The 12,267-nt window shown below is 42.1% G+C and overlaps 1 protein-coding gene across 3 annotated transcripts in view; it reads left to right on the top strand.

Annotated features, from left to right (window-relative positions):
- Nucleotides 1–11,245, top strand: part of RBM28 (RNA binding motif protein 28) — a 31,048-nt gene extending 19,803 nt beyond the window's left edge. For all 3 annotated transcript variants that reach the window (XM_027573250.2, XM_035723344.1, XM_035723345.1), the window contains exons 14-19: nucleotides 434–592; nucleotides 4,069–4,218; nucleotides 4,537–4,611; nucleotides 6,948–7,204; nucleotides 7,828–7,927; nucleotides 10,693–11,245. In XM_027573250.2, the coding sequence (XP_027429051.2) occupies nucleotides 434–592; nucleotides 4,069–4,218; nucleotides 4,537–4,611; nucleotides 6,948–7,204; nucleotides 7,828–7,927; nucleotides 10,693–10,827 (876 nt within the window). In that variant the 3' untranslated portion in view covers nucleotides 10,828–11,245. The remainder of the gene's footprint in view (nucleotides 1–433; nucleotides 593–4,068; nucleotides 4,219–4,536; nucleotides 4,612–6,947; nucleotides 7,205–7,827; nucleotides 7,928–10,692) is intronic.
- The last annotated feature ends 1,022 nt before the right edge of the window (nucleotides 11,246–12,267 follow it).

Below are 12,267 nucleotides of genomic sequence, written 5' to 3'. Positions count from 1 at the left end.
GATGGTAAGCACAGTATTATTTATTATTTGCTTTAGGCCGGGTTTTGAGTTTGGGATTTTGTTTGTATATTACCTCGTTTCAGCCTTACATCAGTGCTAAGAGATTGGTATTTTGACCTACAGTTTCACTTTGTAGAGGGGAAAAACTGAGGCTTAAAAAATTTCATGTAACTTCTCCAGTTAGGGATGGATTTCCAATTTAGTCTGAATCTAGAGCCCGTGATCTTACCAACTATTCACCATCTTGCCTCTTTGAACCTTTCTTTCCCTATGCTAGGCATCATAAGGCTGTAGGTGGGTGATTTCCCTCCTTTTGTCCATATGTGTGGTTATTGGATGGGGGGTGGTGGTCACAGTTCTTTCCTTTTGGAGAATTATGAACCTGCAATTTTAAAGGCTGGATTGTATTGTTAACCATTTGTTGTTCTTTTAGTTTGAGCTGCTGAAGCATCAGAAACTCAAGGACCAGAATATCTTTGTGTCCCAGACCAGGCTCTGCCTGCACAACCTCCCAAAGGGTGTGGACGACAAAAAGCTCAGAAAGCTGCTGCTGAATGCCACCCGAGGGGAGAAGGGGGTGTGCCTCAAGGAGGTGAGAGTTGGCCCTGCCCACTCCGAAGTTTGGTACTCATCCTGGATCAGATTGAGCGTTTATTTCAGACTGTGGTGCTAGTAGATTGACAGTTTCTTTTGGGCACATTGATGTTGGCCACAACATCAACAGATGAGGCTGAGTTTGGCAGTTTTCATGTTTGTTTGTTTTCTCTTCTTAGAACTGCCTTTCAATGCATTGTCCAAATTGCAGCAGATTGTGAGGAAGTGTCTGCCCTCATGAATTAATTTGAATGCTTGCTGTGTGCTCAGCATCATAGTAGGTGCTGTAATGTTAATTTTCTCACAGAAAAATAATCTGTGTAGTTTGCTCTTTAGGAGAACATTTTAGTGCCATCTAGGCTCTTACTGTATGAAAAGTGCTGTGTGGTAAGCACAGAGAGCCATGCAGGTCTTCAACAGTTGTAGTTGTATTAGACAAACACTGGATTCGCACCAAGATTTGATTAGACCACTGTGTGAGTACAGAGACTTCTCCTCTGCCCCAGCCTCTGCAAGTCTTTGTCATGGCACTTACCATTACACCGTCCTGTCATTGTCTGACAGTCATTTCTCCCGACCAGAATGAGCTCTTGGAGAGGAGGTGGGTCATTGCTCCCAGGTCTTGGCAGAGTACCTGGAACATAGTAATCTCTCAATCTGTATTTATTGAATAAGTAACACAGCCAATATTATAAATCTGCTTTGCTCTGATTTGTGACTGTAAACTGTTTTCCTAATCCTGGAAAATCTCTTCAAAACGTATGGCATTGCATTTGCAACGACATGGATGGAACTGGAGGGTTATTATGCTGAGTGAAATAAGTCAATCAGAGAAAGACAGGTATCATATGACCTCGCTGATATGAGGAATTTTTAACCTCAGGAAACAAACTGAGGGTTGCTGGAGTGGTGGGGGGTGGGAGGGATGGGGTGGCTGGGTGACAGACATTGGGGAGGGTATGTGCTATGGTGAGCCTGTGAATTGTGCAAGACTGTTGAATCACAGATCAGTACTTCTGAAACAAATAATGCAATATATGTTAAGAAAAAAAAAAAGAAGAAGATAGCAGGAGGGGAAGATTGAAGGGGAGTAAGTCAGAGGGGGAGATGAACCATGAGAGACGATGGACTCTGAACAACAAACTGAGGTTTCTAGAGGGGAGGGGGTTGGGGGGATGGGTTAGCCTGGTGATGGGTATTAAAGAGGGCACGTTCTGCATGGAGCACTGGATGTTATGCACAAACAATGAATCATGGAACACTACATCAAAAACTAATGATGTATGGTGATTAACATAACAATAAAAAAATTAAAAAAAAGAATGAAAAATAAGTGGTACTCTAGAAGAAGTTACAATCTTATTTTATTCACTTATTCAATGTAAATTAAAGATACTTCCTGTGGGGGGAAAAATGTATGGCATTGGTATTTGGGGAATTACATGAGAGAATGTGAACATATCAGCACATATCTGACACCACTCTTAGTAAAACTGTTCAAAGTGTTACTGGTGTAGAGGTCAGTTGTGTAATTTCTCATATCAACATCCACAATACTTAGTAAGTGCCTGTACATTGAAAACCTGTCATCAGTTAGGGAAAATCTTTTTTTTAAAGACTTTACTTATTTGAGAGTGAGAGCAAGCGAGAGAGCCCAAGCAGGGTGAGCAGCAGAGGGAGACAGAAAGGGAGAAGCAGGCTCCCCGCTGAGCAGGGAGTCCAAAGCAGGGCTCGATCCCAGGACCCTGGGATCATGACCTGAGGCAAAGGCAGATGCTTAACCAGCTGAGCCACCCAGGCGCCCCCAGTTAGGGAAATTCATGTGTTTTACAATATTTGCATTGTGTTGAATTTTTTCTTTATTTTGTTTGTTTGTTTATTTGTTTGTTTTAAAACTCTACTGTCATTTTAAGGGGATTTTTTTTTAAGACTGATTTATTTATTTGAGAGAGAGAAAGAGCACGAGCAGGAGGGGCAGAGAGAAAGGGAGAGCAAGAATCTCAAGCAGACTCCACGCTGAGCATGGAACCCCATGCAGGGCTCGATGTCACTACCCTGAGATCATGACCTGAGCTGAAACCAAGAGTCGGATGCTTAACTGACTACACCACCCTGGCGCCCCTTGAATTTTCTCTTTAATTCTTTAATATGTGTAGGTATAGTATCTCAGCAGGATCGTAAGCTTCTTGAGGACAGGAACCTCACTTTAAGCTTTTCTTAACTTCCCTACAGTACATGGCACAGTTGTAGGGACAATGTAGGTACTAGAAGTATACCAAATGCAGCATCCATGTGTCCTAATACCTAGATGTCTCCATTACATCAGAACTACAGCTTCCAGGAGTAATATGTAAACAATCAGGTTTTCCAAGATAATGCTACTATGGTATGGTATCCTCGATGCCCCAGGATGCCTATTACATTCAGCTTAAGGATTTAAGGAAAAATCATGCCAGAGAAGATCTGAGCTCTGAGCAAAGCCAGCTAAAGCTTCTTCCTATAATCCTGAGGCTATGTCAGACAGGCCCTTCTCCATGCCTGAATGTCTTTCTTAAAGATTTATTTATTGGAACACTACATCAAAAACTAATGATGTAATGTATGGTGATTAACATAACATAATAAAAAACAAATAAATAAAATTTGCCTAAAGCAAAAAAAAATAAAGATTTATCTATTTATTTGAGAAAAAGAGAAGAGGGAGAAGGAGAGAAGTAGACTCCCTGCTGAGTGGGGAATCTAACTCAGGGCTCGATCTCATGACTCTGAGATCCTGACCTGAGTGAAGTCAAGAGTTGGATACTTAACCGACTGAGCCCCTCGATGTCTTTCTTTCTTTCTTTCTTTTTTTTTTAAGATTTATTTATTTATTCGACAGATAGCACAGGTAGGCAGAGTGGCAGGCAGAGGGAGAGGGAGAAGCAGGCTCTCTGCTGAGCAGGGAGCCGGACGTGGGGCTCGATCCCAGGACCCCAGGATCATGAGCCAAACCGACAGCAGCCACTTAACTGAGTGAGCCACCCAGGCGTCCCCCTCAGTGTCTGTCTTAAACTAAAGCCATCAGGCCTTCTTTTTCTTCTTTAGTAATTTCCTTTCTGAGTGGCTTCTTCAGTGATGAGATCTATGGACAGCACTTCATCCTCAGTGATAACTTACACCATTTAAAGTACCGTATACCTCTCAACTTGTATGTATTGTTCACAGTTGGCGATTATAATTGGGGGGGTATTTTATTTACATGCTTATTTATAGGTTTTTGTGGATCTCTGTAAACTCTTAGGAAGCTAGAAAATATTTAATTGGTTTTATGCCTTCAGTAGGTGTATTCTAATAAGACACTGGTAAGTATTACTGCAGTATGACTGTTGTGGCAGTGATATGGACGAGGATTCTGTTCCAGTCACCTGATTTTTCAGGAGCCTGTTCATGCTCTCATCCTGTAATCATGGGTTCTTTCTCTTGTTCTACTCTTAGTGTAGGGTGATGCGAGACCTCAAAGGAGTTTATGGGAAAGTTAAGGGTCAGTCCCTGGGCTACGCCTTTGCGGAGTTCCGGGAGCACGAGCATGCCCTGACAGCCCTGCGCCACATCAACAACAATCCAGAGATTTTTGGGCCCCTGAAGGTGAGCCTCAGCCTGTGGGCGGACCTGTTCCTCTGAGGGCCATTTGCGGAGAACCATTTCTCTCCTTTATGTCCAGTGTCCTCTGACTTGTGTGTGATGGGAAAGGGTAGCCAGTCCGTGGAGGGAATGAGCAGGGATTCAGCTGGTAAGATGATTAGAAGGAATTGCAATCAAAATTGGATAGACTTTGTGCAGAATGGCCCCTTACCTTTAAGTAGAGTAAGTGAGCAAGAGAGGGGGCAGGGGTGGGGGACAGCTCAGCTCACTGCACTCAGAAACTTAAGAAATCTAATGAATGACATTCTCCTTCTGACACAGAGACCGATAGTGGAGTTCTCTTTGGAGGATCGAAGAAAACTTAAAATAAAGGAACTGAGGATTCAGCGCAGCCTGGTATAGAACTGGAATGTTTTTCTGTTTTTGCTTGTTTTTTTTTTTTTTTTTAAATTGTGGTCAGATAACACCTAACATAAAATTTACGATTTTTAAGTGTATAGTTCAGTTAAAACAGTTTTTTTCAGGCTATATTTAAACTCGTGTTTTGTTCAGTTTGTGGTTCTGCACCCTTGAGGTAGGTCTCTACCTCATTAGGTTGTTCCCCTTTACTCTTAGTTCCCTAGAACTCTCCAGGCGATCTTCTCTGCTGGCCTTTCTTGTGATAGGTCCACAGAGGGGAAAGGAAGGAGAGAGGAGCATCAGGCTGATGTTAATAGCAAAAAGTAATAAAGCAAAAATACTGCACCAATAGCAGTGCAGTATTTGGTGACGTGCCTGTCAAAGGTAATGGCCCAGATGAAAGTTTTACATTGCTGTAGATTTCAGCTATCTCTTCCATAATTCTTCCTTCTTAGGTAGCTCCAGAAACATGCTGCCTGATAGTTTTAGTATTGTTTTTAATTTAGTGTGGTGTAAAGGAAAGAACGGGAACACGGTTACTCATGTTCAGACTCAGGCTGTACCCCTGAGTTCCATGGCAAGTTAGTACCTCTCAACTTCAGTTTAGTTTGTAAAATAGGATTACCAGTATCTGCCTCGCATGACTGATAAGGATTAAGTGGTCACAGTGCTTGGTCAGCACACAGTCAGTACTCATTCTCTTAGCCCTCTTGCCCTAGGACTGGAAGGCCAGAGTATTCTTGGTACCATAACTGCTGCAGCTTTCATGGATAATATACCTGAATTTGCTTATATACCAAACATCTGCGGTCTTTGTGGTGTGTACCATGGGCCTGGCCAATGGAAGAGCGGTTTCAGTGGTTAATACAGCAGTCCTGGGTAGGAAAATCTGGGATCTGGTTCTTGTTTGAGGCAGCTTTGTTGTCCTAGGTGGAGACTGACTTACTGCCTTAAGCTATTGCTTCAGAGTGATTCTGAAGCTAGAGGCTTAAAAAACGATTCAGATGGCTTTATTTGTTGCTTATACTTGTGTACATACTGCTCTTTCTGTGTAAAAGTGCCCCTTTCCCTGACTCAAGGATACTTCTACACAGTTTCCGTATTCAGATCAAATGTGCTTCCTCAAGTAGCATTTTCCCACCTTTCTCAAAAGAGGTAAGACCTCATTAACTTGTACTTTCGTGAACTTCCTTAAGGTCTTTAGTTTTTCACTTTGCCTTATTTGTGTGTCTCTAATCCTCCACTAGTCTGTGAGTCCTTAAAGGTAGACACTATTTTTTCCCTCTGTTACCCTTACCTTAGAAACTGAGACTGGTGCATTATAGGCATATAATAGATTTTTGTTGTATTGATTATTACACTAATTTAATGTGGATCTTTTTTTTTTTCTACCACAGTGCAGCATAAATTCGTAACATACTTTATGCCTTCCTTCTCATAGCATCTTTTCCTAGTCTTCATTTCAATTTTTCCTTCTCTAGTGTTCTTCCTTTCTTTAAGTAGCAGATTCGAGTTTCTGACCTCAGTCATCTTCCTTCTCTGAAGAAATTCACTTAGGCTTTCTTGCAAGACAGGTCCCCTAGTGACAAATTCTTTTAATTTTGTTTGTCTGAGAAAATCTTTATTTCTCCTTCACTTTTGAAGGATGATTGTACTGGATACAGAATTCTAGGTTGGTGACTTTTCCCCCCAAAACCTTAAATATTTCTCTGTTCTTTTTTACATGGCTTCTGAAGAGAAATTCAGTGTAGTAATATCTTTGTTTCCTGTAGGTAAGGTGTTCTTTATCTTACCCCCCACCCCTTCTTTCCAGATCTTCACTTTTGTCTTCGATTTTCTACAGTTTGGTATGATATGCCTGGGTAGAGAGTTTTTGGTATATATCCTGTTCGGTATTTGGCTGAGCTTCCTGCATCTGTGGTTTAGTGTCTGTCACTAAGTTTGGCAAATTCTCTTATTGCTTCAAATATTTCTTCTGTTCCTTTCTTTCTTTTCCCTCTGGGATTCCCATCACACATTTGTTTAGTAACTGCCCCATGCTACTGGTTTTTCTTTTTTCTTTCTACTGGCTTTCGAGTCTTGGGCGTGCATGTACTTTCCCTTGTTCCTGTATATGGAAAGGGTAGTGGTGGTTTTGTGTCCCCCAACCTGGTAGCCGTCTGTTACTATGTCAGGGCCTGTAAACTTGTATTCACTCTCCTATAATTTCTAACTATTCAGGGGAAGACTTCTCCTTCTTTCACTAAGCTCACATAAATCTCCTTTTCTGCTGAGTGTTTCCAGCAAATAAACCTCATCCAGAAACTTAGATGGCAATCTCTTATTTTATGCAGCAAAAAGTGAAATCCAAGCCTGCAAATGGTGAGCCCCAGCAGGAACAACCAGTGCTTGGAAAAGACCAGCAACGGAAAGCAGCTCAAAACCACACACAGGAACAAAGCAAGGCCCCCCTGGAGCAGAAAGGGAAGCTGCATTCGTCCTCGTGGACAGGGTTCCAGACCAAGGCTGAAGTGGAGCAGGTGGAGCTGCCTGACGGAAAGAAGAGAAGAAAGGTCCTGGTGCTTCCCTCGCACCGAGGCCCCAAAATTAGGTGAGATGCAGAATGGTGGCATAGCACAGCGGGTGGCTTCTCAGAGGGTTTGGTTTTGCTTAGCCCTTCTCCTCTTTGCGGCTTTTGTTTGGATGAAAGGTACGTTTAGTACTGTGTCAGTCCCCATAAAGGGTTGATGTGCAGGCATCTCTATACTGGCAGAGATGTCGCTCTTGGAACAGTTGGAGGCTGGAATAGGACTAGCAGAGGGGGCCTCGGAGGAACTCCTAGGGCAGCTTTCTTGACATTTTTTTCCTCATCTGAAGAGCTTCCTCCCATCCAGAGGGCTGTCTCTGTCAGCTGAGGCCCACCTACTTGAGTTCATCTTGCAGATCCTGTTTGAGGTGGCAGATTAGTGCTATCAGCAGAAGTCAATCTTTACAAAATATTTGTTAAATAAACGATGGTTTTGGGGAATCCCTTGAGGTCTTAAGCCAACATAAAAGGGTATACAAATGTTGAGCCTTAGGATATTCTGTTAGTTTCCCTTTTTAGAACGACTTATCCTGGGCTTAGAAAGAGCCAGTGTAAGAAAAGGAATTTTATCCTGTGGCTGAGACAGCCTCGGAGGTGCCAGTTAGAGGGAGAACTCAGAGTGACACTTACCTGACCTCTTATTTCAGGCTGCGGGACAAAGGCAAAGTGAAGTCTCTCCCTCCCAAAAAGCCAAAGCCCCAGATGACCCAGCAGAAGCCAGAGAAGCAGACATTACCTTCCAAGCAGGTGAGTTCTGTAGAGCACGAGGCTTTGGTATGGTAGGGCTGTGCCACGGCTGGTAGCCACTTTTGTGCCCTGATTAGTTAAGCAAAAAGAAAGGGCTTCTGGATTGCAACACTCTCTTTTAGAGGCTGTTGAGGTGTGGGATTGTAAACGTGGAGAGAACCTGGGGCGCCTGGCTGGCTCAGTCAGAAAAGCATGTGACTCTTGATCTTGGGGTCATGAGTTTGAGACCCATGTTGGATGTAGAAATTATTTAAAAAAAAAAACAAACAAAAAAATTTGAAATGGGAGCACCTGGCTGGCTCAGTCTGTAGAGGATGCAACTCTTGATCTCAGGGTTGTAGGTTTGAGCCCCATGTTGGGTGTAGAGATTACTTAAAAATAAAAATCTTAGGGGCGCCTGGGTAGCTCAGTCAATTAAGCATCTGACTTTGATTTCAGCTCAGGTCTTGATCTCAGGGATGTGAGTTCAAGCCCCGCATTGGGTTCCACACTGGGCATGGAGCTTACTTAAAAAAATCTTAAATGAAATAAATAAGAAGTAATTAAATAAATAAGTTATTAACTAAGTAAATTAATAGATAAATAAAATAAAAGTAGAAAGAACCCGCACATTAGTTTCTCTACTTCAACCATTCTCTTATTTTATCTATTCCTCATATGTACAGCCCCCTACCCAGAGTATATTAAGGCAAACTCAGCTTCACATGTAAATATGCCTTAAATGAAAATGAGGTGTATTGCTCAGAAAAATGCCTCAGAATGCATCTCCAACTGACTGGGCCTTAAAAATATGTATATATTATGCCATTATCATATCTAATGAAATTAATAAAAAGCCCTTAATATCATCTAATATGCAGCCCGTATTGAAATGTCCCCAGTTACCTCAAAAATATTCTTTTGTAGTTGGTTAGTACAGATTAAGATCCAGACAGAGTCCACACATTACATTTGGTTTTTATATCTCTTAAATCTTTTTTTTCCTATAACTCAGTCTTCCTCATCAGCCCCCTTTTTTCCATGCTGATAATTTGTTGAAGAAACTGAGTTATTTGCCCTTTAGAATGTACTACATTTTGAGTTTAGCTGCTTGCTACCTTGTGTCATTTAACCTGTCCTGTGATACCTGGTACTGTCTATAAACTGGTAGTTGGATGTACAGGCTTGATTAGATTCAAGTCCAGTTTTCTTTTTCTTTTTGTAAAGATTTTATTTTTAAATCATCTCTATACCCGGTGTGGGGCTTGAACTCATAACCCTGAGATCAAGAGTCACATGCTCCACCGACTGAGCCAGTCATGTGCTCCTCAAGTTCAGTTTTCTTGGCAAGAGTATTTCATGAGTGGTGCTGGGTGCTTTCTGTTGCATCAGCATCCTAAGGCACATAACGTCTGGTTACCCCATTTTTAGCTGATGCTCAGGTTGATTAGTAGATCTGTAGGCTTAGAGGTTGTCCTCCTCTCTTCCATTTGTGAAGTTCCCATTAGTCTCTCACCTAATGGTTTCAGCACCCATTGATGATTACTGTCTAGATCCGTGATTTCAGTATGGCATGCAGAATGGTGATTTTCTGGCGTTTTGTTTTTGGGTTTTTTTTTTCTTTCAGTTCTTTTGCATTGTTTTGGTAGAATTCTAGAGAAAAAAAATCTTCCCTTGTCAACTATATGGTTACCATGAAATACCGTATATATAGGAAAAGCAGGATAAATGCTTGATTTAATTTCTCTTTATCAGTTTTCAGAGTAACGAGTTGGTGCCCTATCAACCTCCCATGGTGACCAATAAGATCTTTTTAGTATGACAAATTCCTGAGTTTTTTGTTTGTTTGTTTGTTTAAGATTTTATTTATTTATTTGACAGAGAGAGAGACAGCGAGAGCAGGAAAACAAGCAGGGGGAGTGGGAGAGGGAGAAGCAGACTTCCTGCCGAGCAGGGAGCCTGATGTGGGGCTCCATCCCAAGACCCTGGGATCATAACCTGAGCTGAAGGCAGACGCTTAACGACTGAGCCACCCAGGCACCCCAGATTCCTGAGCTTTTATATACCTGATGTGTTGCAATCAAATGCAGTTATTATTCTTGTCCCATTTAGGCCAGCAGAAGGCCCTTCAGGTTGGCTCCTGAGTTCTTCTGATATGCCCCTGTCTTTGGTGGTGTCCTTGCTTTCTGGTACAACCAGATGTCCCAGCTCATCTTACATATTTCTTCCCTGGTCCTAGCATTAGCCATTTTCCCAAGCAGCCCTAGTTCCTTTTAGTAGAAAATTGTGGTTCTACATTCTTCAACATTTGAGGTCAAGATTTCTTTTCCCCTTCCCTTGTCCCTTTCTTTTAAGTTTCAAGGGTAAAGGAAGCATTAGCTTCTCCTACTCAAGGAATCTGTGCCTCTGGGAAGTCTGACCCATACCGTACTGTCTTAAGAGCTCTATCTCTGAAATCCCATAAGCAGGATTCTCGTTGAGGGAAAGGGCCAGCAAGAAGGTGCAAACTCTGGACTCATTCATCTGCGAGAAGGTTCTTGCAGAAGCGTTTGAGAGTGAGAGCTCTGAAGCACCTGCACAGTGTTTTAGTGGGGCCCTTCTCTTAGGCATTCCTGGTCTGGTTTCTTACCAATGAATGGTTCATTTTGGGTTTTTCTAAGGGTCACTCTCTGAATGTCCACCTCTTGTGGCTGACAAGATTTCTTATATTCTCTCTTGGGGCATAAAGGTAAGGTGACATTCAGTGCTTGAAATTGATCTTGTTTTTCCTTACCTTTCATTTATAGGCCCCTGGGAAGAAAACTAAGGGAAATAAGACCGAAATCCGCTTCAATCAGCTGGTCGAACAATATAAGCAGAAATTACTGGGACCTTCTAAAGGAGTACCTCTTGCAAAGAGGAGCAAATGGTTTGACAGTTGATGGTGGCAGCAGACCGGATAAGAAGCTGGATTCTTGGTCAAGCTCCCAGGTCTCCCTCCACCCCCTACTGTTATTCTCTGAGGGAGGGACACCCCCCTTCCTCCCCAGGGCACTGCCACTTTGTTGGGAGGCCCCCTGGGCTGTGCACATTTGAACTTTGGGCCCTCCCCAGTGCGTGATTAGTGAACCACAGAGAGAAATCTCAGAAAAACGTCATGATGCTTATTGTGTATTATCCAAGTTATTGTGTGAATTGTATCTGTAATTATTGCCCATTTAATCCTTTGTTTCTCAAATGGAAACAGTTGTAAAAAGGATTCTTGAGGACTGAATTTTTAAGATGTGTATTTTGTTAAGTGTCTCCTCTAAATGAGCTCTTGTTTGGCTTTTTGAATAACAAACTATTTCTCATTTCTAATAGATGTGAATCCTTTATTATTTATGAACACTGACATTCCTAACTCTAATTCAGTTACATAGTTCTACATAATGCAGGAATTAAGTAAGAACGGAGAAAAATGATTTCCGACCTAATCTCTGAGAGTGGGAGAGACTGGGAAAGTCATTGAGAGCAGTGGGGCCTGGCAGAGAGCAACACTTGATAATTATTTGTCAGATAAGTAGGTTATAATGGGCAGTTGACTAGAAATCAGTTTGCAGTGCCCACTGTCACTAGCCTGGCTGGTGATGACCCACCTTTTCTTTCCTCAGGACTTAACAGAGGTAGGAGTTGGTCGAGGGAGCGGTGAGCATGAGGCTCTAGCTTGTCCTGTCTTACCTAATGGGTGGCCTTGAACCAGCCACAGACTCTCTGAGCCTTAGTTTTCTCATCTGTAGAGTAAGGAATTGAATCAAAGTTTTCTCTGATCCATTTTGGCTCTACTCTTTTTCTAATTCATTCATTCTAATTCATAATCTTCTTTTAAACTCAAAGAGGATAGAGATGACTCTTTATTTCCCAAAACTTTAGAGGTATCACAAAAGCTGGGAAGGATGGTGAATAAATATTAGAGAGTCAAGATCCAAAAAAGATCACGATAGCCCGAAGGAATGGGCTGAATCTGATAAGATGAAAATCACTGGGAGCAAACATAAATTCCTTCACTAGGGTTCAAAAGCCCTACTGCATAAGTTCTGGTTGGAGAGTTTGAGTTGATTGAATTCACATTATGAAGCAACAGCATGGCTGCCACACATGCAATAGGACGGTTAGCTGTAGTAGTAGAAATGAGATGTCTCCAGAGAGTCAGCTGCTAATACTCCGGGTTGGCCATACCATACCTATGAGACAAATGTAATGGCCAAGTTGGTGAAGGAAATCAAAAAGAGAGATGGAAGCACAATCGGTCATGAGTTGATTGTTGTTGAATCTGGTCGTAGGTAAGTGCAGATGTATTATATTGTTCTCTCTGCTTCAGCAGACATTTGAAATTTTCCATA

This window comes from Zalophus californianus, chromosome 12 (genome assembly GCF_009762305.2).
Source record: "Zalophus californianus isolate mZalCal1 chromosome 12, mZalCal1.pri.v2, whole genome shotgun sequence".
NCBI classification, from domain to species: Eukaryota; Metazoa; Chordata; class Mammalia; order Carnivora; family Otariidae; genus Zalophus; species Zalophus californianus.
The sequence above is the reverse complement of the archived record's forward strand: the minus strand, read 5'-3'. Positions and strand labels throughout refer to the sequence as shown.